The following is a 26,550-nucleotide window of genomic DNA, read 5'->3' as shown; positions in this document are numbered from 1 at the left end:
ACTTTCTTTATTTCCTTCCTTTTCTCTTTCTAAACTAAAAGAAAAAAAAAACTAAAAACAACAACAAAAACCCACTGGTATGGTCTTGGGCAAGGTACTTCTCTAAGATTCATATTCATCATCTGTAAAATGGGAATAACAGTGCCATCAAACTCATGGGGCTGAAGAATTAAATGAGATGTACATAGGGTGTAACATGATGCCTATCCACAGTAAGTACGAAATAATGTCAGCCCCCATTAAATTATTACTTTCATTATGATTACTGCAGGGAAAAGTTGTGTGTCCAAATACTGGACCACTCATACAGTGCCCTCCCTCTCTTGATATCTATCCTCATAGATAATTTTGGTATTAGCAAAGCAGAGATGCTGAGAAGTTAAATCTGTCCTTTTGGGGCAATCTAAGGGAGAAAAGCTTAAGACTTCTACATATTAATTTCTGCTAAGACTAAATTATCCTCCACTCCTACCAACATCCCCCCTGCGACAGCAAAAAAAAAAAAAAAAAAAAATGGCAAAAAGCTAAATGCCTCTTCTGCATTTTTTTTTTTTCTTTTTGAGACAGGGTCTCACTCTGTCACTCATGCTGGAGTGCAGTGGCACAATCTTGGCTCACTGCAATCTCCGCCCCCAGGTTCAAGCAATTCTCCCACTTCAGCTTCCCTGAGTAGCAGGGACTACGGGCACATGCCATCTAGTCCAGCTAATTTTTGTATTTTTTGGTAGAGGTGGGGTTTCACTACGTTGATCAGGCTGGTCTCAAACTCCTGACCTCAAGTGATCCACCTGCCTCAGTCTCCCAAAGTGTTGGGATTACAGGCATGAGCCACCACACTCAGACTTACCTACACATTTTATTATGTAGAAAAACAAACTTTCAATTATACTGTAAAATAAGTTAATTTGTTTTACAGTTAAAAGAAATTTAACTATAAATTAATTTGTTCACCAAATTGCTTGGTGAACCAATACTACTATAAGTAAAATGCTAACATTTTGGTTTCTAACAAGAAGCAATTAAACGTAGACACTTACTCAAAACTCGCAAAAAATAGAGACTGCCAGAAGTGATAATTAGTATAACAGACCATATAACTAGTATCTCAGATTTCATATACATTATCCACCAAAAAATGAATTAAAAATTCTAAACATGTTAAAAGACAAAGACTAACACTCTGGTAAAACAAATGCAATAAAAGGAATTTGAAATGACTGCAGAGGGATAGATACCAAGGAACCTTGGGGGCTCATGGAAATATTCTGCCTTAGTTGTACTGGTGATTAAATGGGTGCATACATTTATGAAACTTAATCTTAACATGGTGCTACTCTTAGCACGTACTCTTAACATGGGTTTTATTGCATGTAAGTTATACCATGAGAAAGGTGGTCTTTAAAAGAATTTGGGAAAAATAAATAATTCTAAAATTCCATATGAGGTGTTAAAAATTTGGATGCTAACGAAGTCACAATAATGGCTAACACACCCTCTACAACACTCTATGAGCCAGACACTGCTCCACAAACTTTTACATATAAAAACTGATTTGCTCTTCATAAAAACCCTCGGTAGTGGCTTCATACTCTACTCAGTTTACATATGATGAAACTGGAGCACAGAGAGGTTAAGTAACTCACCCAAGGTCACAAAGCATGCAAGTGGCAGAATCAGGATTTAAACCCACAGAGTCCAGCTTCAGAATCTAATCTACACTCATTCTCATGAAAGCTTTTAAAACGATGTTTGAGAAACAAATTTTGTAAACTCAACAAACTGAGCTATTTGACAAAGTGAACTTCATCAAACTGAGCCAGAGCCGTACAGACACTGTAACTCTTCTTCACACTGTATTTCTCAATCATAATTACAAAATTAGGTAGAATTATTTGTTTCACGTCTGCCCTCCCTCCAGGCGGCATTTACCATAAGGCATATCTATAAGCTCTATCCACAAGCACCAAGCACCATGCCTACCCACAGCAACCGCACCAAGATACTACTGGAAGGAATCAATAAAGAAATAAATGAATGAGTACAGGAATACACTAATGTGTTTATTTATGTATCAAGTGTAATATCATTAAAGACAGAAATTTTATTCACATGTGTATATAAGTATGCTATTTCTTAAATGAATGCAAGGCTATTCTGATTAATAAGCTATAACACTGTCACAGAACATACCATTTCTCTGTCACTATGGGGATATACATATTTTTTAGGCACATCTGTACACCAAGCATTAGCTTTTGCACCTTTATGCATTGTCTCATTGAAACTTGACGTTTCTCTAAAATAGGTGCGATTATCATTCCCACAGCTAACAACTGGTTTATACACAGGCCTATTTGATTCCACAGCCTGAGTTCCTTTTCACACCAGGAGAACTTTTTACATACAGAGAACTCATTCAATAAAATTCGCAGCAGAACTCTCAGTGGAACCTGACAAGTAGTTCTAAAGTTATCAAGAAGGAAAAAAAATTGTAGGATTTCCCCTGACAAATCGAAACTATGGAATTGGCACAGGAACATATACAGAGATCAATAGAACATAATAAAGAATACAGACAGGGATTCCTGTGCATATCAGAATTTTATTATTCAGTTAAGATTTTACAGTAGAGAGAAAATATTTAATAATTGATGCTAAGGATATTGGTTGTCTACTAAGACAAAAATGAAATTAAACCCATATGCAAGTTTCCATATAAAGAGATAAATATAAAAATTTAAAAAATGGGTATTTTTTTAAATAATCTTAAAACAGGGACAGTCTTTCTAAGCAAAACACAAAGACCAGAAGCCTTAAAGAAAAGAGTAAAAGATTTTGCTACATAAAAATTTAAAACTTCTAAGACAAGCAACTGGCTAGGATAAAATAATTAAGGCTCTTTAACAGGCAAAACAATTACTATTTAGAATAAACAAAGAACACTCCTACAGGTCATAAGAAATAGACAACCAAAAAGGACAACAGATAAAGGGTGTGACATGCACTCATGCACTGAAGAACAAATCCACTAGCCAATAAATGCGGAAATGTGCACTTAAAAAGCCATATTATTTTTGTCCCTGTGATTGGCAAAAATTTACAAGGTTGATAATATCCACAGTTGGCAGAGATGCCGGAAAATAAGCATATACTATCATTACAGTCTGTTTAGAAGTCCGTTTTGCAGGACCTATTAAAAAATTTAAACACACATACATTGACACAGCAACACTACTTCCAGGATGCATTATTAAAATTTTCATGTACCACGGTTTCGTGTACCAAGATTATGATACACACTGTGCTGTGAAAGAAATTAGAATTAGACCCAAATGATCTTCAATAAATAAATATATTATAGTACAATTACCCAACTCTCTTCAGACATTATATAAATAAAGCAAACAGTAAAAACATATCTCTAAAATATATTAAGTGAAAAACGTAATCCTGGGAAAGGTGTAGGGTACAAAATCCCCTTTATTTTAATAAAAGCTGGATTTGCATTTATTTAACAAAAGCCAGATTTGCAGATTTCTATGACTAGAAAGTCACAACCAAATTCTTACTTAAGCTGGTTTCTACTGAGGAGAAGAAGGGAGGGAATATAGTAAATGCAAAAATCATGTTTGGCTTCTGAAGGATTTAAATCTTCTACAGTGAGAATAATTTTATGTATTACTATACACGTAAAAATAATGAACAATTTAAATAATATTAAAAAGATTAAAGTATTATTTCGAGACAAGCAAATCGAATGTACCTAGAGAAAAATTCAAGCCCATTAAGGTAAGACAACATTTCAGCTAAATTTGTTTTATAACTAAGATCTTTTTGGCCGAACTCGGTGGCTCACGCCTGTAATCCCAGCACTTTGGGAGGCCGAGGCGAGAGGATCACGAGGTCAGGAGATCGAGACCATCCTGGCTAACACGGTGAAACCCTGTCTCTACTAAAAATACAAAAACAAAATTAGCCGGGCGTGGTGGCAGGCGCCTGTAGTCCCAGCTACTCAGGAGGCTGAGGCAGGAGAATGGCGTGAACCCGGGAGGCGGAGCTTGCAGTGAGCCAAGATCGCCCCACTGCACTCCAGCCTGGGCAACAGAGCAAGACTCCGTCTCAAAAAGAAAAAAAAAAAAAAGATCTTTTCATGCCCAGTGTATTTGTTTGTTTACTTTCAGTCTCTAGACAACTTTTTGAAAACTTTTTATTTAGAAATAAGTTAAAACTTACCAAAAAGTTGCCAGAATAAGAATATACACACAACGAAATGATAAATGCTTGAAGTAATAGATACCCCAATTACCCTGATGTGATTACTACACACTGTACGCCTGTAGCAAAATATCACATGTACGGTATAAATGTATACGCCCATTATGTACCCATAGTTAAGAATTGTTTAAATTTTTAAAAGAATATACAGGGCGGGAGCAGTGGCTCATGCCTGTAATCCCTGCACTTTGGGAGGCCGAGGCAGGTGGATCACAAGGTCAGGAGATCGAGACCACCCTGGCTAACACGGTGAAACCCCGTCTCTACTAAAAATAGAAAAAAAATAGCCGGTCGTGGTAGCGTGCGCCTGCAGTCCCAGCTACTCAGGAGGCTGAGGCAGGAGAATGGCGTGAACCCGGGAGGCGGAGCTTGCAGTGAGCCGAGATCGCGCGACTGCACTCCAGTCTGGGGGACAGAACGATATTTCGTCTCAAAAAAAAATAAATAAACAAAAAAGAATATACAAAGGACACCTGTGTGCCATTTACCAAATTTATCTATTGTGAACATTTTGCCCCATCTGCTTATAATCTGCTTTCTCACCCTCTCCACCTCCTTTTCCCTTCCTATCAATCTAGCCAAACAGTATTTTTTTCCTGAACCATTTGAGAGCAAATTGTAAACCCTGTGATCCTTTACCTCTAAATACTTCAGTGCATGTTTCCTAAAAATAAGGATATCCTCTTACATCGCCACAGTAGAGTTCTCTACTTCCATAAATTAAACTACTTTACACTATTGCCCACAATCCAATTCTGTCAACTGACCCAGCAATGTCCTTCACAGCATTTTCTCCCCTACGAACAGGAATCAGTCTAGGCTCAGCTTTCACATCTGGCGGTCACAACTCTTTAGCCTCCTTTAATCTGAAACATTTTCACAGCCCTTATGTTTTATGATACCAACAGTCTTGGAGACTACAGTCTTTCTCTCTTTTAAACAGTAGTATCTTCCTGTTCCTCATTTAAAGTTTCTCTGATGTTTCCTTGTGATTACAGTCAGGTTAGACGACTACAGAATAGACAGTGCCCTCCTAAGGGCATTTATATCCAGAGGCACAGATGTTCATCTGCTTCCACCTGTAATGTTAATTTTGGTCACCTGGTCAAGGTGTTGTCCTATTTCTCCACTGCATAGTTACTATATTTGTCTTGCAACTAATAAGAAGTCTCCGGTGAGATAGTGTAAGATAGGTAAACATCATGTTCCTCACCCAAAGTACCCCTAGATTTAGCACCTAGGGTGGTACTGCCTGACTCAATATTTACAATGACGCTGAAACTGAGCTTCCAACATCAGCACTCCTTCCATTTCTGCCAATCTGTCTCTGGCATTCTACTAAAGCAAAAGTCTTCCATCTCCCTCGTTTAGCTATCTAGTTATTTCTTTATCATCCATATGCACTCAAGGATTCCTATTACTTTCTATGGCCCATAATACTCTACTGTTCTTAATTATTTTGTTGCTCAAATTGTCCCAAATTTGGCCTGGGGAACTTTTAAATTTCTTACAATTTATCCCCTCTCAGAAAATTCTAATACCTAGAACTAGCTTATTATGAGAATTCTGTTTTGTCAAGGAATCTTAGAAGGCTAAGGCATAGCTAAACTTCAGCAGTAAGACTTATTTTTCTAATTGTTTTTCATTCCAAAATGGACTTTATTAAAATGAAGATATTGGAGGTCTGCTTGATTTGCCATTGTCTAAAGCTGAGTTTCATTACTAAATCTTAACTGATCTGTTTACTCATTGCTCTAAATGCTTGGAGGGGAGCCAAAGGGCCATCAGTATTTGTACGAGAATAATAGCGTACATGGCTAAAACACAATCTCTTAAAATCATTTCTCATTAAGAGAGAGGGAGAGAAATCTATGGTGACATCTGACAAAGCTGAATGGTCAATCTGAAAATAAAGAACTGCCAAAATTAAGAAAGCTGAGAAATAGCTAGAGACAACAGAACAGGTCAATCGTAACAGAGTTACGGAAGAGATGATTGTCTCCAATTGCCACAGTTGAAATGGAATGCTTTGTGGTCTTTAACAAAGAGATAAGAGTTCATTAGGCATGTCACATGTCCCTCTGTCTTAAAATGTCAGAGCCTAATCTATTGCCATGTGGTACTTGCTTCCCCAAGCTTACAGACCTAAAGTACCCTCTTGGACTGGGCTTGCGTATATCAAACAGGGGCACCTTCATTTAAGTTAAAATGTAAGCTCCTCTGCCATAAACTGTAAAGGGAGGTAAAGACAAGAAAACCTTTAGGGGAAAAAAAAATGATGCTTTCTGGCCGGGCGCAGTGGCTCACAAGGTCAGGAGATTAAGACCATCTTGGCTAACACGGTGAAACCCCGTCTCTACTAAAAAATACAAAAATTAGCCAGGCATGGTGGCGTGGGCCTGTAGTCCCAGCTACTCGGGAAGCTGAGGCAGGAGAATCGCGTGAACCCGGGAGGCAGAGCTTGCACTGAGCCGATATGGCGCCACTGCACTCCAGCCTGGGTGACAGGGCGAGACTCTGTCTCAAAAAAAAAAAAAAAAAACATAAAAAAATGATTCTTTCTAAGCTAGTAGCTTTACTTTGTAAATTTCAAATATAATTAGCTATACAATTAAGCTTGTGGAACCCAACACCTTAATAAAGTCATTTCTACCATTTGTGAAATCAAACTACATTTTGATAGATTGCCAGATGAAAAAGCATACCAAGAATCTCAACGCTTTCTATCAAAGTTGTGAGAAATACCAATACATCCATATGATATGGACAGGAGACACGGAAATACTGGATAGAAGACAGCAGTTCCCCAGCAGAGGCCCCATTCTCAGGCCTGGAAACCTGCAGCCCTAAATGAGAATGGGCATTCCTGTTTTTGCACCCAAAAGTTACCTTTTGGCCCACCACATCCCCTATCCTGTACCCACATAAACTCCAAAACCCAGCTCCACAAGGAAATGAACAGAAGAGCAGAAGAATGGCAGAATGGCACAGCAAAGAGAAGAGAAGGAGTATCTGAACATCATTGAGAGGAGTTCAGCTGGGGATGGTTGGAGAGGAGATTGGCTGCTGGACAACCACACTCCAGGGGAAGATCATCTTCCCACTCCATCCCCCTTCCAGCTCCCCATTCATCCCACTGAGAGCCACCTCCACCATTCAATAAAGCCCCCACATTCATCCTTCAAGTCCATGTGCAACCTGATTCTTCCTGGACACTAGACAAGGGCCTGGGTACCAAGAGGACACTGAGCTGGTTAACACTTAAGCCATCTGTGGACGGCAAGGTTAAAAGAGCACACTGTAACACATGCCACTTGGGCTTTGAGAGTCACAGACACCCACCCCCAGGATGCTGCCGTGAGGCCGGAGCCCAGGGGCACTTGCCCCAGCTTCTGCACCTGCCATCTGTGTGCTCCCCCTCCCACAAGGGGTTTCAGCATGCACGGCAGCTGAACAGACCAGCCACACCCAGTCACACATCCCATGAGGGGAGTCAGGGAACTCTCATAGGCTATTATTACTAAATAAGCAAGTTGTTAGAAATGTGAACACCCCAGACCTCTAGGAGTACTTAATTGCATGCTTTTAAAGTATAATTATCCTTATTTTTGTGAATGTTCCTTATCTACCACAGGTAGCAAGTTGCGTACATTATATCATTTAGCCCCACTGTATAAGTGAGGAAACTGTGGCTCAAAGTGCCTTGCCCTTGGTTACCTGGCTTCAGCCAGTCCTCCAAATGGACATTTACCAGTGTTGGTATTTTAAAATAAAAACAAAACCTTTCCTCCCAAAAATAAAATGACTACCAGTAAATGAATATTTAATACCAAAATGTTCAATATGGCTAGTCGCAGTATTTTAAATAATCTTATTATGATTCTTTCCTGCTCTGTAAAACTCTAGTCATATGAATGTACTTACAAAAAGTAAACTTTATACACAAATGCTAATTAAATTAATGGATGCAAATAAGTATTTAAAGTATGCCAGGCACTGAGGCACCAGAGCCGCACACAACCACTATGAGGCAGACATTAGAATCCCCATTTGATTGATCAGGAGACTGAAGCTCACAGACAGGTTAAGTTACTTGCTCAAAGGCACAATGCCGGCAAATGGCAGAACTCCACGTGTCTGCTACCTTGCAAGCCTACCTATATTCTTTCCTCTCTCCCACATGTCTTGCTAGGAACAGATACCACAAATCTGAAATTCAGGTATGCCGGGAAAGAGGCTGATTTTTTTTTATTCTTTGTCCTACTTGAGACTTTGGATCCAGTGATATTTCCTTTTGTTCACTCGTAATGGCTTAGAAATGCAACTGTTTTGCATACTTTCAGAAGGAACCTAAACATGTTGGATAAATAGCAGCTGCCTTAAGGAATGAATAGAAAATCAGGAAAAGTCATCATCCATATGAACTACATATCATCTGCTTTCTTGCAAATGGAATAAATTATTCATGTGGGCAGGAGTAATTCACACAGCCCTTGACCCCCCTGATGATGTCCAGTGTGAGAGCCAAAGCCAAACACTGACCCAAAAGCACCCGTGCTCTCCCGGTCTTGATTTGTGATGCCTAACACTTGTGCTTTATCCTCATCATATATAATGACTGCTCATTTTTATTTCTGTCTGGGAAATTTTACTTTCTCCTGGTGATTTTTAATTATTTTAATTATTTTAAGTGTACTAAAGTGAGAAAAAAATGGTTAGAGAAATCCTTACAGGGTGATAGAAATGTTCTTAAATTGGATTGTGGTGATGGCTATGCAACTCTGTAAATTTACTAAAAATCCACTGACTTGAACACTTACGTTAAAGGAAAATAAAATCTTGGGACCAAAACTCATCATGCCAAAGGGAAAATTTAAGCTTGGGAACTGAGTCACACAAAAACTGCCTCCCTTCTGTTCCTAAACAGATAGCTGCAATGATAGAAGGCCACCTATCTCCCCAGGTGGTCTCCTTCACAAATTGCTCACAAGGAAATGCCTTGTGGGCCCCAGAATCTTTACCATAAAACAGAGTTCTGTTCAATCTCACCCTGAAAATATAACTTAACAACTTATCTTCACAGGTATGGGACAAAGACAAGACTAGAAATCATCCTACCACCCACCCAGAGACAAATGCATGTTTGACCTCTTCCTCTACTCTATGTTTACTTTGTCTTACGTAAAATGCAGATTTAAAATGCAGAATGCATAACTGACTGTTCCTCTACTCCCTCCTTTCACATGTAACATGTGGATCCAGTGAACGCTAATCAAAGCCTCACAAGAATGTGACCCCTTACCTCACTGCCTATCTACCTTTTTTTTTCTTTCCTGCTTTCCCCTTCTGCCACTCTCCCCTTTAAATGTTGAACTCCTCAAAATCGTCTTTGGAAAATGCACAGGGCACAGATCCTACTGCAACTGTGTCTCCTTCCCAGGCATATCCTCAATCTTAGCAAAATAAACCTCTAAATTGAGATCTGTCTCAGACACTTTTTGCGTTATACGTAAAAGGAATAATGCAAAGCACATCTCAATAAAGCTGGGCGTGTTTAAGTGTATTGGGATAATGCTAATGGATTACAGAGGTAAAGTCTCCCTCCTGACTGAGAGGATAAAACTCTCACATTGTTAGACAGCATTAAAGGAATTCCTTTGCTGTTTTCTATGGTGAAGAAGGGCCACCATCTCTTGTGGAAACATATTGTCCACGTGAATAATCTGTTCCATTTGTGATATGGTTTGGCTGTGTCCCCACCCAAATCTCATCTTGAATTGTATCTCCCACAATTCCCATGCGTTGTGGGAGGGACCCAGTGGGAGGGAATTGAATCACCAGGGCAAGTCTTTCCTGTGCTATTCTCATGATGGTGAATAAGTCTCATGAGATCTGATGGTTTTAAAAATGGAAGTTTCCCTGCACAAGCTCTCTCTTTGCCTGCTGCCATGCACGTAAAACGTGACTTGCTCCTCCTTGCCTTCCACAATGATGGTGAGGCCTCCCCAGCCATAGGGAACTGTAAGTCCATTAAACCTCTTTCTTTCGTAAATTGCCTAGTCTCAGGTATGTCTTTATCAGCAGCATGAGAACGGATTAATACAATTTGCAAGAAAGCAGATGATATGTAGAGTTCATATGGATGATGACTTTTCCTGATTTTCTATTGATTCCTTAAGACAGCTGCTATTTATCCAACATGTTTAAGTTCCTGCTAGAAGGATGCACAAACAGTTGCACTTTTAAGCCATTACCAGTTGAACAAAAGGGACCGTCACTGGATCCAAAGTCTCAAGTAGGATAAAGAACTAAAAAAAAAAAAATCAGCCTCTTTCCTGACACACCTGAATTTCAGATTTGTGGTATCTGTTCCTAGCAAGGCATGCGGGAAAGAGGAAAGAACATGGGCAAGCTTGCAAGGCAGCAGACACGGTGGAGTTCTGCCACTTGCTGGCAATGTGCCTTTGATCAAGTAACTTAACCTCTCTGTGAGCTTCAGTCTCCTGATCAATCAAATGGGGATTCCAATGCCTGCTTCACAGTTGCTGACTGCAGCCTGGTGCCTCAGTGCCTGGCACCCTTTAAATCCTTATTCGTGGCCATTAACTTAATTAGCAAATATATGTAAAGTCTACTTTTTGTAAGTACATTCATAAGGCTAGAATTTTACAGACAGGAAAGAATCATAGTTAATGCCCACATCCCATTCCTGTTGGATGCCACAGCATGTATGCCAAAGAAGGAATAGTTCTTCTCAAGGCAGCCAAGAATGCTAAATACAGACAAAAGCTGTGTAACTACAACAGGTCAATGATGGACCACATGCACCACGGTGGTCCCATAAGATTGGACTGGAGCTAAAAAGTTCCTATCACCTAGTCAAAGCCATTATAACACATAGTGCAATTAGTTACCTACATATTTGTGGTGATGCTGGTATAAACAAACCTACTGCACCAACAGTTATATAAAAGTATAGCACATACAATTACGTATAGTACAGAACAATAAAAACACTGTTACTGGTTTATGTATTTATTATACTGTATTTTTAATTGCGATTTTAGAGTGTACACTTCTCCTTCTACCTATTATAAAAAGAAGAGTTAACTCTAAAACAGCCTCAGGCAGGTCCTTCAGGAGGTATTTCAGAAGAAGGCATTGTTGTCATAGGAGATGACAGCTCCAGGCATGTTACTGCCCCTGAAGACAGTGATATTGGTGATCCTTACCCTGTGTAGGCCTAGGCTAATGTGTGTGTTTATGTCTTAGTTCTTAAAAAAAGTAAAAGTAAAAAAACTTTTAAAATAGAAAAAAGCTTGAATAAGGATATAAAGAAAATATTTTGTATAGCCGTACAGTGTGTTTGTGTTTTAAGCTAAGTGTTATTGTGAAAGTTCCAAAAAGTTTTAAAACATTTAAAAGTTCATAAAGCAAAAAAGTTCCATTAATCAAAGGTTTATTATTAAAGAAAAAATAAAAATGTGGTGCAGCCTAAGTGTACAGTGTTCATAAAGTCTATAGTAATGTGCAATAATGTCCCAGGCCTTCACATTCACTCACCACTCACTCACTGACTCACCCAGAGCAACTTCCAGTCCTGCAAGCTCCATTCATGGTAAGTGCCCTATACAGGTGTACTGTTTTTTATATTGTAGATCACATTTTACTGTACCTTTTCTATGTTTAGATACACAAATACCATCGTGTTATAATGGCCTACAGTATTCAGTACAGTAACATGTTGTACAGGCTTGTAACCTGGGAGCAATAGGCTATGCCAGAGAGCCTAGGTGTGTAGTAGGCTGTACCATCTAGGATTGTGTAAGTGCACTATGATGCTGGCACAATGATGACATTGCCTCACAACACATTTCTCAGAGAGCATATCCTGATGTAATGACATATAACTAGTTACTGAGCACCTGGAGGTGGGGTGGTACCTGAGGGAGGTCTGAAATGATTAAAAAGAATTGTCCAGGTGAGGGAACAGAGTATGAAAAATTTGGGAAGAAATGACCACCTTTTAGGAAATTGGGCATGAGAAAAGAAACCACAAGCACATCAGAATGGCTGATGTTAAAAGTTCATGTTAGGAATGCAAGATCCTAGGACCCACCCCAGACCTACTGAGCAAGAATCGCTGGCGGTGAGACACAGGGATGTGCATTGTAACAGACCACCTGTACCCCAGCCAGGTGATTTCTATGCACACTAAAATATGAGAACCACTTAGCAAGATACTAAGAAAGGCCTTACATGTGTTAAATCAAGTTTAGCCTAAAGCTGCCTCCTTACATATTTTAAGTTTGGCCTAAAGGTTTCTCTGTACATCATGAGCTACAAGTGGAGGTGTAAAAAGACCTTACCTACACTTGTGCCTATCACCGAGTTTTGGCCCATCAAATGTAGCCAACGGTTGGAACCGTGTTCAAATAAAGCAAACTCTGGGCTGTAACCAATCCAGCTGTCTCTGTACCTCACTTCCATTTTCTGCACATCACTTTCCTTTCTCTGTCCATAAATCTTCTTCCACCACATGACTGCACTGCAGTCTCCGAGCCTACTCTGCCTCCAGAGATTGACTGATTCACGACTCTTTCACTGCTCAATTAAACTCCTTTATATTTAATTCTGCTGAAGTTTTTATCATATGTCATGCTAAGGTGTTTGCATGTTACTTTAAAGGCAATGAGAAGCTGTGGACAGATTTTAAGAGGCAAGGCAAAAATGGACTTGCATTTTAGAAAGAGCAGTCTATTGTCAGCTGCTAGCAGCTGGTTAAAAAAAGGAGTCTAGCACAGTACACTGCTTTAGGGCACAGCAAGAATCCTAGAGTCCCTCCAGGGCTCAGGAATGCTTGCACACTCTTACTTCCTTTACCTTTTAGCCTCTTATATTCAGTAACTGAACATAAACATACCTTTTACAGGCCATAGTCTCCTACCAACATCTAGGTACTACATGAAAACTCTGTAAGAACTTTATGACATTGACCAAAAAGTTTGGAGAAAACAAAGGTTACAACACCATTTATGTGTCAGCGACCAAATGCCGTTTCTAAAATATTACTGGCATTATCACCTCCCTTGCTGACAAATATTAACACTTTTCAGTTTTAGATAGAGCTGGAACAGATGGCCCTTTGAGCCCCTGTTTACTACTCTCTTTTGTGTGAAGTGGTTTCCCCTCCCACTCAGGAAAGGAAAGGAAAGGTGGGAGGATGTAAACTTGAAGAATTTCCCAGCTGGAGTCCTGGGTATTAGCCTGAGAGGTGACTTATTTATCCTACAGGACTCCATCACAGAGGAAGGTTTTTCTGCAAGACCCTGGCTGGGCCAATCTTTACACAATGCCTGTGAGCAGCCACAGAGTGCAGCCTTGACAACAATGCCACAGGCCAACTTTTGGGCCCCCCACGCTAAGCGCTGCATAGGTCTCCTCGAACCCTCACAACAGGTTCTATTATCGCCATTTCTCTGGTGAATATGGAATAGCTAGATTGAGTAACTTATCCCAGGTTATACATGGAGGAGCAGGGATTCAAGTCCACATCCAACTGACTCCAGAACTTACAACCAAACCAATTAATGGGATGTGTCAAGTAATTTTCTATTTTTCCTATTTTTTGATGCTTACATGCACATGAAGGAAATAAGCACATTTAATTCATAAGGCTTACAACACATTACGAACAAACTTACAACACCCTAGAAGGTCAGAAGTTTGCTGACCACCTAGTACTGGGGTCAGCAAACTTCCTCCATAAAAGGCATACAAATATTTAGGCTGTGTGAGCCACACATCTGTTTCCCAACTGTACCACAGTAGGGCAAAAGTAGCCATAGGCAACACCTAAACAAATGGGTATGGCTGTGTTCCAATAAAACTTTATTTACAAAAATAGGCAGGAGGTGGGCAGGCTGCATTTAACCTCTTAGTCAAGTTTGAGAAGTTTGTGGCTGCTTGACCTAGTGTAAAGGGCAAAGGGTTTAGAGTTAGGGAATCTAGCTTCTAACCCTGATTCTGTGCCTAAGCCAGCTGAGTGACCTTGGGCCACTCACTTCCCTTCTGTTTCTTCTGTAGAATTCTCTTTTCAATTGACTGCAAAAATAAAGTAAAAATATATTTTAACACACTGAAATGTTAGCTGCAGATTCTTCATTAAATCCATAGATAATGAACCAGTAGGAGCAAGACTTTAAAAGCATAAACAGAAAGTAAATTTGCATTTTAGTAGTACCTTCTATGTGTCAGGTGCTTTATAAAATATAATCTGACTTCATCCTTCATAAATGAAGAATGTCAGAAGTGAAATCACATGTTCAAAGTCAGAGAGCAAATGGGAAGCCAGAATCTAAGCCCAGCTGGCCGCTCTCTCAGAAACTCAGTGCTGCTCTGCACGTGGAGGACCTGGTCTGGGTCAACGAGCCCTTGATTGATGATTCTGCACAGGGGGTAACATATGAGTACTTTTGGGGGAGGATTTTGGAGTCAGGCTCACGTCCCCCTCTTGAGGACTCTCCCTCTCTGTCCTCATCTGTCTTGTCCACCTCCTCTCAAAAAGATAATACTCCATTTGGTCTGAAAAACAATGTGAGAATCTGAGGTTTGTTTCCTTTGGTTCTGAGTGGAAGGACTGTGACTCATGGTTGTCCAGAATGCCAGGACAAAGTGGTCTGAGAAAGCAGGGAGAGAAAAAAGGAGGACCAAGCACTTCCTCAAAGAAGCTGTGACTGGTCCTGCTGCCCACACCAGCAATGTGGCTCAAGTTGGTTTTCTATGTCAGAACTTACTCCGAAGGTAAAAGTCTACATGATGAAATGTAAACCTGTGAAATTACCCAAGTGCCTCTGACCTTGTCTGTCTCCTTAACCACCCACTGCATTTCAGTTTACAGGCATCCGTTTAAAACTGTACCTTAGAAATGGGGTTGGGAAAGGGAAAGTGAAACCAAACAAATGGAAATCATTATTGTTGCTTCCTTTACCCCAAAAGAAGAAGAAAAGCAAAAATATTCCCCAAATACAGAAGGGTACATCTGTGTCTCCACTGTCAAAAAAAGCAATTTTTTTTTTTTTGAGAAGGAATTTAACTCTTTTTGCCTAGGCTGGAGTGCAATGGCTCAATCTCGGCCCACTGCAATCTCCGCCTCCCAGGTTCAAGCAATTCTCCTGCCTCAGCCTCCCAAGTAGCTGGGATTACAGGCATGTGCCACCATGCCCAGCAAATTTTTGTATTTTTAGTAGAGACTGGGTTTCACCATGTTGGCCAGGCTGGTCTCAAATTCCTGATCTCAGGTGATACCCCCCTGCCTCGGCCTCCCAAAGTGCTGGGATTACAGACATGAGCCACTGCACCTGGCCAAAAGCAAATTATTTTAAAAGGCAGGGCCAGGCATGGTGGCTTATGCCTGTAGTCTCAGCACTTTGAGAGGCCAAGGCTGGGGGATCATGAGAGCCAAGAGGATCCCTTGAGCCCAGGGGGTCAAGTCTGCAGTAAGCCATGATCACACCACTCTAATCTAGCCTGTGTGACAGAGCAAGACCCTGTCTCTTTAAGAAAAAAAAAAAAGAAAAGAAAAAAGAAAAGCCGAACTCGGTAGCTAAGCATTCAGGGCCAGATTCTGATCAATCTGGCTGGAACACACTTGCAGCAGCTCTCCTGCATTAATCACTTAAAGGGGGCCTACCCTGTGCTCCAACCACATGGCCTCCTCCCTACTTCACCACACCTGAGGAGCGCAGTTCCCCTGCTGTTCCCTCTGCCTGAAGGAATGAGGGGTGATCTCCTCCCTTGCTGCCTGCTGAAATTCCACCTCATGAAGCCCAGGTCGAATGTCACCTTCTAGAAGACACATGTCAAAAACTCGAAGGAACTTTTACAGACAGATCATCAGTTTCAACTCCTTCGTGTCGCCTATGAGGAAAACAAGGCTCAAAAACATTAAGGCACTTGCTCTAAGTCACACAGCTAATCAGTAAAGACTTGGTCTGGAAACAAGTCAGCAGGTGGGGTGGGCAGCAGGCACGAGAATGTCCAGGTGACAGCCCTCTTCTCCTCTTCTCCTTGGTGCACAGGCCACTTGAACCCTCTCTAGACTCTGCCCTGCACTCCAGGTTACAGCTGTCTGTGTCCACATTTCTGACTGTCTTTTTCAGAGGGGTCCACACCATATCTTACCCATCATGTTACCTTACTACTTAGGTACCCTTGGGTCGTCAGTGAGTCCCAATAGTCATTCAACAAACAAAACAAAACACCAGCCTCCATCACTCTGGGCTTGTCTACCTCCAATCAGCCTCCATGCCTTGCCAGGGAGCCACCTAAGGTACTGCTCACTCCCCACTACTCCTCACTGAAACCCGCAGACGCACACCACGATCTCCACAATCTGACATGAAAGTCTCTGAACGGCCCTTCTTCCCTGTGATGGTTAATTTTAGGTGTCAAGTTGACTGGATTAAGGGATACCCAGATAGAGAGAGCAGGTAAAGATTTCATTTCTGAGTATGTCTGGGAGAGTGTTTCCAGAAAAGACTGGCATTTGAATCCAAGAACAGGGTAAGGAAGACCTACCCTCACCCAAAGTGTTGGGTACCATCCACTCAGCAGAGGACCCAGATAGAACAAGAAGACAGAGGAAAGCCAAATTTGCTTTTTCCCTCTTCTGGAGCTGGGAAGTCCTTTTTCTCCTTCTCTTGGACATCAGAACTCAAGGTTCTCCAGCATTCGGTCTCCAGAACTGACACCTGTAGTCCCCCTGGTTCTCAAGCCTTCATCCTCAGACTGAGTTATACCATCAGCTTCCATGGTTTTGAGGCCTCTGGGCTTGGACTGAGCCACACTACCAGCCTCTGCGGCTCTCCAGCTTGCAGACAGCATATGGTAGGGCTTCTCAGGCTCCATAATTGTATTAGTCCATTTTCATACTGCAATGAAGAAATACCCAAGACTGGGTAATTTATAAAGAAAAAGAGGTTTAATGGACTCACATTTCCACATGGCTGGGGAGGCCTCACAATCATGGTGAAAGATGAAAGAGGAGCAAAGGCACATCTTACATGGCAGCAGGCAAGAGAGTGTGTGCGGGGGAACTGCCCTTTATAAAACCATCAGATCCCATGAGACTTATTCACTGTCACAAGAAGAGCATGGGAAAAAATCCAACCCCATGATTCAATTACCTCCTACTGGGTCCCACCCATGACACGTGGGGATTATTCGAGCTACGACTCAAGATAAGACGTGCGTGGGGACACAGCCAAACCATATCAATAATCATGTGAGACAACTCCCATAATAAATCCCCTCTCATCTATCTATACATTATGTCCCATTTCTCTGGGGAACTAACAAAGTACCCCTCCAGCCTTGTTTCCTGACACTACACCTGTCCAGAGCACCACAGGCTCTTCCTCACCTCTGCACCTTATCCCGCTATTCCCTCTCCTGGAAGACACTTCAAGAGCTCCCCCTTCCCCACATCACTTCTCCATGGCTAACCCTTACTCATTCTTCTTGACTCAGAATGTCTAAGAAATGGCCTCCTCCAGGAAACCATTCCTGACTACCCTCTCTCCCAGGAGAGGTGCCCTCCTCTGTGCTCACAAAGTACCCTGGCATCCCTCCTCCACCAGGTGGTTCTCAGCACACACATGCCCCCACTCTCCACTAGACCATAACCTGAGGCAGGAGCTGCATTTGCTTGTCCAGCACCTAACATAATACTCAACACATTAAGTCAGACTGAAAAACTGTCACTCACTAGTTACCTTCAGATCCAACAAACATACAATGTATCATTTCACCAAAATATTTTAAAATATGTAGGCCCTATGTATATGACAGCAGAATATCAGCAGTACCAAGGGGACACATCCACAGATCACAACAAAAAGCATTTACTACACATCTAGTCTTTAAATAAAGAGCTGAAGATGCATGATGGCATTAGGAACTGCCAGGCACTCCCCACTTCAGAAGTCCCTTTAGAGAGGTGTGATGACATCACCAATACAGCAGCTGGCCGTGGTGGCTCTGGGTATAAACGGACTTGGTGCATCAGGAGGGAGCACAGATCCACGAAGCACAGGGGGAGAAGAGGAGAGTGCTGACTAAGGTGGTGGCCAACGGGAGGCTCAAAAAAGGAAAATCCCTCACCCAGGAAGCCTCAAAAGCACCCACAGGAGTCCCCAGGTACTCATCTTTGGGAAGTGAATACAAAGTAACTTCAGGAGACTCCACCTGAGATGCTACTGGGGCACCCAAGACTGGAGATTGGTCGGCTGTCAACAGATGGCTAGATGGAAACTCTGAGCCAGTGAACTCACAGTATCAGATTCACACTGAATGATTGGTAACAGCACCTATGGGCAGGAAACTGAGATAAGAAGGCAAGCAGCTAGCACAGGAAGAACTGATACTTGTCTGCAGAAGCATATGTGTTACCCAGACTCGAAGGGAAGGAAGTGGGTATCCAGGTAGAGGGGGAGGAGAGGAGAAAACGAGGAAAAGTTTCACTAGAAAAACAGCTGTCAAAAAACAGGGCTTCAAAAGAGACTCAAGATTGAACATTTCAGGAAACATTTCAGGAAATGTCTGTTTGTTAACCTGAGCTGGAGTTGGGACTGACGGTAAAGTGATGCTGCTTCCTTCCACTAACCTGCATTACCAATTTACAAACATCCTTTCTTAACTCTGCCCAAATGCATACCCTCATGAACAAATGGCCCATGCTCCACAATCAGAAAATTCAGTGAGCCATAGAAGTTAGTTTCATCTGCTCGCTGTCCTTCCCCATCTCCTACCCAGCTGAAAGGAGACAGGAATAAACTCTATCCCTTCTCCTTAGGGGACAGCACCCCCACCCAGCCACACAAGGAACCCAGAATTATTACTCAATGGTTCCTCCCTCACTGCACCACTGACCCTCAAACTGGGGGACAGGCCACCAAGTCAAGTCCTCTTTCATGTTCTGAGAAATCCTTCAACTCTGGCCTCTTCTGTCCAATGCCACAGCCTCTACTCTACTTCATTACTCATCATCTTCCACACTAACTGTTGCAACAGCCTTTTGTCCTCCTTCTGCCACCTCCACATCCTGGCTTCATCCACTTCACCAGATTTATCTTCCTAAAATCAGCAATCTTATAACAACTGCCTCATCAAAAACCTTCCATATGGCTGGCTGCAGTGGCTCACGCCTGTAATCCCAGCACTTTGGGAGGCCAAGGCAGGTGGATCACCTGAGGTCAGGAGTTCGAGAGCAGCCTGGCCAACATGGCGAAACCCCGTCTCTACTAAAAATACAAAAATTAGCTGGGCGTGGTAGTGGGCACCTGTAATCCCAGCTACTCGGAACGCTGAGGCAGGAGAATCGGTTGAACCCAGGCCGTGGGGGCAGAGGTTGCAGTGAGCCAAGATCCCACCACTTCACTCCAGCCTGGGCAAAAGAGTAAAACTCTGTCTCAAAAAAAAAAAACCTTCCAGGTTCCCATTTTTTAGGAGATACAACCCAAACTCCTTAGCGTGACATTCAGGACACAATGACTCACAACCCAAGCCAGCCTTTTTAGTTTCTGCCCTCGACACTCTCCTTCCCACTGTACCAAGTGCTCTCTTATTCCCGCCCATCTCAACTTCCCCCAAGGCCTTCCCACTGGGGAGCCCAACACAATCCCACTTGCCCTTTGAAACCTAGTTCAAATACCATCTCTCCTTTCAAGTCTTTGCCAGACCCTAAACAAGGGAAGCCAATCATCCCTGTTTGTACCTGTTGTCTTAGTGCAATTACTGAAAGTGCTCATTTACTCAGAGTGCCCTGCTTTGAATGATAAATTATATGACCTTCCTACCTAAAACCTACCCTAACCCGAAGATACAAATAGCACAGTGACTTGTGTTAAGTGTTTTGCTTGACGTTGTGCTCCTCAAGGGTAATAACTGTCTTGTTTTAGTGTGTATATCCAGCATTTAAAGACTGTTAGGACCTGACAGGCGTTCAATGAACATTGGTGGAATGAAAGAATAAATCTCAGCTGGGAGCAGTGGCTCACGCCTAAAATCCCAGCACTTTGGAAGGCCCAGGCCGGCGAATCACCTTAAGTCAGGAGTTTGAGACCAGCCTGAGCAACATGGAGAAACCCCATCTCTATTAAAAATATAAAAAATCGGATGGTCGTGGTGGTGCATGCCTGTAATCCCAGCTATTCGGGAGACTGAGGCAGGAGAATCACTTGAACCCGGGAGGCAGAGGTTGCCGTGAGCTAAGATCATGCCACTGCACTCCAGCCTGGGCAACAGAGCGAGAGTTTATCTCAAAAAAAAAAAGAAGAAAAGAAAGAAAATTGTGGTAATGAATTTTATCAAAACTTCATCTAAACTTCCAAAGAGAAATTAGCCAAATCAGAATTAGATCTAAAAATTGCTGAGTCAAAAAGCAGGCGGTAAAAACATGTCACATAAGCCATTTATTTCCTAGTCGGTGCGTCTTAATTTTTTTCATTATCAACCCTCAAAGAGGCCTAAGTATAAAGCTTACTTTTTTAATTCAATAATAGGATCAGAATGACTCAATAAATATATTTTAAAAGTTAAGTGTAAGGTTGGGCACGGTGGCTCACGCCTGTAATCCCAGCACATTGGGAGGCCAAGGCGGGTGGATCACTTGGGGTCAGGAGACCAGCCTGGCCAACATGGTGAAACCCCATCTTTACTGAAAAAAATACAAAAATTAGCTGGGTGTGGGGGTGGGTGCCTGCAATTCCAGCTCCTCCAGAGGCTGAGGCAGGAGAATCACTTGAGCCTGGGAGGCAGACATTGCAGTGAGCCAAGATCATGCCACTGCACTCCAGCTTGGGTGACCAAGCAAGACTCTGTCTTTAAAAAAAAGGCCGGGTGCGGTGGCTCACGCCTGTAATCCCAGCACTTTGGGAGGTCGAGGTGGGTGGATCACAAGGTCAGGAGTTCGAGACCAGCCTGGCCAATATGGTGAAACCTCGTCTCTACTAAAAAATACAAAAAAATTAGCCGGGTGTGGTGGCATATGCCTGTAATCCCAGCTACTTGGGAGGCTGAGGCAGGAGAATTGCTTGAATCCGGCAGGCAGAGGTTGCAGTGAGCCGAGATCGCGCCACTGCACTCCAACCCGGGTGACAAAGCGAGATTCTGTCTCAAAAAAAAAAAAAAAAAAAAGCTGGTGCAGTGGCTCACACCTGTAATCCCAGCACTTTGAGAGGCCGAGGCGGGTGGATCACCTGAGGTCAGGAGTTCGAGACCGGCCTGGCCAACGTGGTGAAACCCTGTTTCTACTAAAAATACAAAAATTAGCTGGGCGTGGTGTTGGGCGCCTGTAATCCAAGCTACTTAGGAGGCTGAGGCAGGAGAATCGCTTGAACCCGCGAGGCGGAGGTTGCAGTGAGCCGAGATCATGCCATTGCACTCCAGCCTGGATGACAAGAGCAAAACTCCATCCCCCACCAAAAAAAAAAAATGTTTAAAAAGCTATGAACATTTGGCCGGGCGCAGTGGCTCATGCCTTTAATCCCAGCACTTTGGGAGGCCAAGGCGGCCAGATCACAAGGTCAAGAGATCGAGACCATCCTGGCCAACATGGTGAAACCCCGTCTCTACTAAAAATACAAAAATTAGCTGGACGTGGTGGCACGCGCGTGTAGTCCCAGCTACTCGGGAGGCTGAAGCAGGAGAATCGCTTGAACCCAGGAGGTGGAGGTTGCAGTGAGCCGAGATCGCACCACTGCACTCCAGCCTGGGCAACAGAGGGAGACTCCAACTCAAAAAAAAAAATCTATGAACATTTAACCTTATAACTGTATTTGCTGAGTGACTTTTAATATAATGTTAAATATAATGCATCAAATTATATATGCAAATTATCAATTTCTATACCTACATAATAGCAATGTAATCAACTTTTCAAAAAACATTCAAAACTGTTATATTCCAGCAAAAGTAAAACTACTGAAAAAATCATTTTCTGAAAAGTGATTTTTTTTCTTTTTTTTTTTTTGAAACGGGGTCTGTCACCCAGGCTGGAGTGCAGTGGCATGATCAGAGCTCACTGCAGCCTCAACCTCCTGGGCTCAAGTGATCCTCCCACCTCAGCCTCCAGAATAACTTAGGACTACAGGCGGGCACCACCATGCCCAGCTAACTATTCATATTTTTATTTCTGTAGAGACAAGTTCTCACTGCGTTACACAGGCTGAAAAGTGATTTTTAGTGAACTTTTGTTTCATATGAGAAAATTTTTTTTTTTTTTTTCTGAGATGGAGTTTCACTCTTGTTGCTCCGGCTGGAGTACAATGGTGCAATCTCAGCTCATGTAACCTCTGCCTCCCAGGTTCAAGCGATTCTCCTGCCTCAGCCTCCCAAGTAGCTGAGATTACAGGCACTCGCCACCACGCCCAGCTAATTTTTTGGTTATTTTTAGTAGAGACGGGGTGTCACCATGTTGGCCAGGCTGGTCTTGAACTCCTGACCTCAGGTGATCCACCTGTCTCAGCCTCCCAAAGTGCTGGGATTACAGGCATGAGCCACTGCACCTGGCCTCATATGAGAAAATTTTTAACTTAATTAGCTGCTAGATATTAATTCAACTACTGTCAATGTTTTCCTTTTCAGCACTTGAGATACTTATTGGTGAGTTGAATAATCTTAATTGAATTAAATAATAAAATATAAATGATTTTCATTCAATTCTCAAATCCTTATATTTGAGGGCCACATATAAGCAAGCCACAAGGCACCCAATGGTAGCCCATAAGTATGTGAAGGTAACCAACCAAAATGACTTCAAGATCAGGCAACTAGAGAGAAAGTCTCCAATCACAGCCATCTCTACGTTATAAATTTGTTAGATTGACGTTGAATATATTCTGTACATCTTCCATGAACCCATTATCAATGTTGCTAGTGTAATATACACAAGAAAACCCAATGAGAAAATTCAAATATTAAGAAATAAGCTTTTGTTGATTGAGCTTTAAATGGCCACACACCATTATAATATCTAAGATGCTTGTGCTCCCCAATAACCAATTTTTGCCTCCAATAAGGATGCAAGTCCTAACTTCTATGCTCCCGAATTTATCATACTAGCACCTAAAAAACACAAATTAAAAAATCAGTTTACCCAAGAAAACCTCCATCCCACAGCTACCATGAGAGCTCCTCTACCATTATCATTCATTCCTTGGGTACTTTTAAAGAAAAAAGATTTCCATATTATTAGCCCTTCTCCCAAAAGAAACTCCCTCTCCCCCAACCTCTCCCCCACCCCCCTCCCCCATCTCAATAAAAGCCCAGATCTTTAGAGCTGGAAGAACACTTAGGGCTAATCCAGCCCCTCTTTCTTCAGATAAGGGAACTGAAAGAGCCCTCTGAGGTTGACAGACTTGATCAATCAAGGTCAACAGTCACGGGAAGGACCTTGTCTGTCTTGTTCACTGTTGTACCTCCAGGCTAGTACAGGGCTTGGCATCTAGTCAGCTGTTTACACACCTAAGTGATGAACAAAGAGAAGAACCAGGTTACCTAAAAACCTAGCCTGGTACTTTTCCAACTATATCACTTTGTCCCTTTTAACTCCCCCAGAATATCAAATAATGGCCATTAAAAACTATCAATATCAAATATGGCCACAAAGACTATCAGACTCTTCTTAAATACGTGAAAAGCTTCCTAGCTGAAATATGCTATTTGCGCACCCAGTAAAATTGAAGAGCAGGGTCTTATGAACTCAAGGTTAGAGTTCTTCAAGCCCACTTACAGTAAGGGACTTTCTACAAATAAATCAAGGGTATCCAGTCTACAACACACTACTTCTTACTTGCTTATACTTACTTGAGCTCCTTTTTAGAGTTCTTGTACCCAGGTCATATCTCCCTAATCAGACTGAGAACCATAAAGAGGCAAAACTATGCCTTCTCTAAGGTACCTACCAAGTTTGAGCCCAAAGTAAATGCTCAATAAATGCTTGCTCAGTTTATAGCAATGGAAGTGGTACACTGTGAGGGACAAAAGTAAATTTGGCATGAACAAAGAATTCAGTTCGTATTTTGCTCATCAACTAGAACTAGTACAGTACCTAGCATGTAACAGAAGCCTAATAGTTAATGAATGAAGAAAAATAAATGAATGATATGGCGAAAACTGAGATGTTATTAAGCAACATCTTTTCTGCAGTCTTTCATTCATTCAACAAATATTTATTTACCAAGTATCTGTGTGCCAGGCTCTCTGCTACTCTGAAACCTAACTTCCACACAGAATTTCACCCACAGAAACCTAACTTCCCTCCTCATCGGCTAATGCATCTCAACCGTTCATCTAGTAGGCAGTGAGCATAGCTGGGGTGACCATTTGTCAAAGTATGTCCGAAACAGTCCCAGTTTACACCTATTATCCCAGTGTTAATTAATAATAGCACTGCCTCAACAATGCCCTAATCTAGAGAATTACATAGTTCTAAGCACAGCAAATCTTCTACAAACAGATCGGGATTCAAACATTTCACTCTACAGTCTTGGGACCCTCAATGCAAGGGACAGGCTGTAAGCAAGGGTCTGGACAGCCCGGCTTGCCCTCTTGTCTCTCTGTCATGTAAAGGAGCTGTAGTTCAGTTTTTGTTTTGTTTTTGTTTATATTACGGACCACATTTAAAGTATAGTATTCCTTGTCAGGAGATTCCTGGCACTAAAGAGATGGACGGGAATCTTAACCGCCTCCTCCAGATCGTCCACTATTGCATCATTTGAAACCAAAGCCTTCTAAAGGCAGCGACTCGCACAATTCAAGTCAGGTAAGATGGCAGCAACAGCAGCTGTGGGTGCTGGCTGCTGCTGGAGCCTCGGTCTCAACTTCAAGAGCAGGGAGGGCGCTGTCTCTGGAGTTGCCAGGTGCTGAAAGGAATAGTCAATAAATCAACAGGTCGGAAGCGCTAGCCCCTGGGTGCTCAGGCCCGGGCGCGCCACGACTGGAGGAGTGGCTAATTACTCAAACACAGTTGAAACCAAAGGAGGCCGGAGTCGGTTCTCAAAGTGGTTTCCCTCCGGCCACCACCGACTCTGAGGACCTGCTAGGGGAAGTGTCCCGGCCCCGTGGAGGGAGAGGGAAGCACCACAGCCCTCCAGCCCCAGCCCCTGGCAGCCCTGCCCTGCTGTCGCGGCAGGTACCCCTCTACTCATTCTTCCTCCGGCTGCCCCCTCTTTTCATCAATCGTAAGCCTTTCGGTTCTGCCACCAGGAAACTTCCATAGAAGGTGAGATTCCCAGGTCGAGGGATGATTCCACGAACACCCAGGGGCCAGTGCCGGGACTTCAGGGTCAGACTTCGTAAAGCCCAGGCGTCGCTGGGCCGGCCCGGAACAGCTCAGAGCTGCGAATCCTACGCTCCCGCGCCCTCACGCCCATCCAAGTGCCGGCAGGACGTGGGTCCTCCACCCCCACAACCCGCAGGGCCGGCGCCCCGAACCCCGGCAGCGCGTCCGCTCGGTGCGCCGCAGGGACCCTCCTAGCTCCAGCGGGGACAGACCTACCAAGGCCGGGCGCCCCCACCCGGAGCCCGCCCGCCCACCCCAGAGAGGGGACCAAGGGGGCGGGGCCTCGACCGTCCCAGCCGGGCTCACTCTTCTCTCCCGGACTCCTGTCCAGGGTTTCAGAGGCCGGGCCCGCAATCCCTATCGGCTCGTACCTCGTCCGCTTCCAGCTCCGCTCGGCTGCCTAAGAGCGCCATATTCCTCCTCTGGCTGCTGCCACCTAAAAACCAAGCAAAGAACTCAGAGCCGACTCCTTCTCTCGGCTCTGGGCTCAGCCCAGCGCAGAGGGAAAAAGGGGACGGCCCGGCGCTCCCTCCGGGTCTCGGGCGGGGCCTGAGTGCAGCTACTCGATTTCCCCGCCCCTGGAGCCGGCAGGCCAGCACAGCATCCATTTCCTCCCCGGACGCCGCGCCGCTGGCCGGGCCACTTGCCCGGCCCCCAGCAGGCTCGCCCTGCCCGCCCCCAGCGGGCGGCCGCCCCGCCCAAATGGGTGGAGTCACCTCCCAGATAAAGTTTCCCGGTCTGGCACGCCCTCTGGGAGGGTTTCCTAAGGTTACCCGCCGCCTCTTTTCTGCGGTGGCTGGGCATACCTGGAAAGAAGCTAGGGAGCGCGGGGATGACGAAGCCAAGGTCAAAGCAGCGCCCCACCTGGGGTCCGTGGAAGCATTCACCTGGCCCTTGGTCCGGTGCCAGTCCTTTTCCCTCGCCAGGTGGCC

The 26,550-nt window shown here is 43.4% G+C and overlaps 1 protein-coding gene across 3 annotated transcripts in view; it reads right to left on the bottom strand.

Moving 5' to 3' along the window:
- The window catches only part of TTC39B (tetratricopeptide repeat domain 39B), a 141,593-nt gene extending 115,341 nt beyond the window's left edge, over positions 1-26,252 (bottom strand). The window contains exon 1 of one of the 3 annotated variants that reach the window (XM_054501572.2): positions 25,990-26,252. In XM_054501572.2, coding sequence (XP_054357547.1) covers positions 25,990-26,226 — 237 coding nt within the window. In that variant the 5' untranslated portion in view covers positions 26,227-26,252. The remainder of the gene's footprint in view (positions 1-25,989) is intronic. The other 2 variants (XM_054501573.2, XM_063649500.1) reach the window with 2 other exon arrangements.
- Between the last annotated feature and the right edge of the window lie 298 nt (positions 26,253-26,550).

The sequence above is a fragment of the Pongo pygmaeus genome, chromosome 13, assembly GCF_028885625.2.
Source record: "Pongo pygmaeus isolate AG05252 chromosome 13, NHGRI_mPonPyg2-v2.0_pri, whole genome shotgun sequence".
Taxonomy (NCBI): Eukaryota; Metazoa; Chordata; class Mammalia; order Primates; family Hominidae; genus Pongo; species Pongo pygmaeus.
Note: the sequence above shows the minus strand (reverse complement) of the source record. Positions and strands in the feature narration are given on the sequence as shown.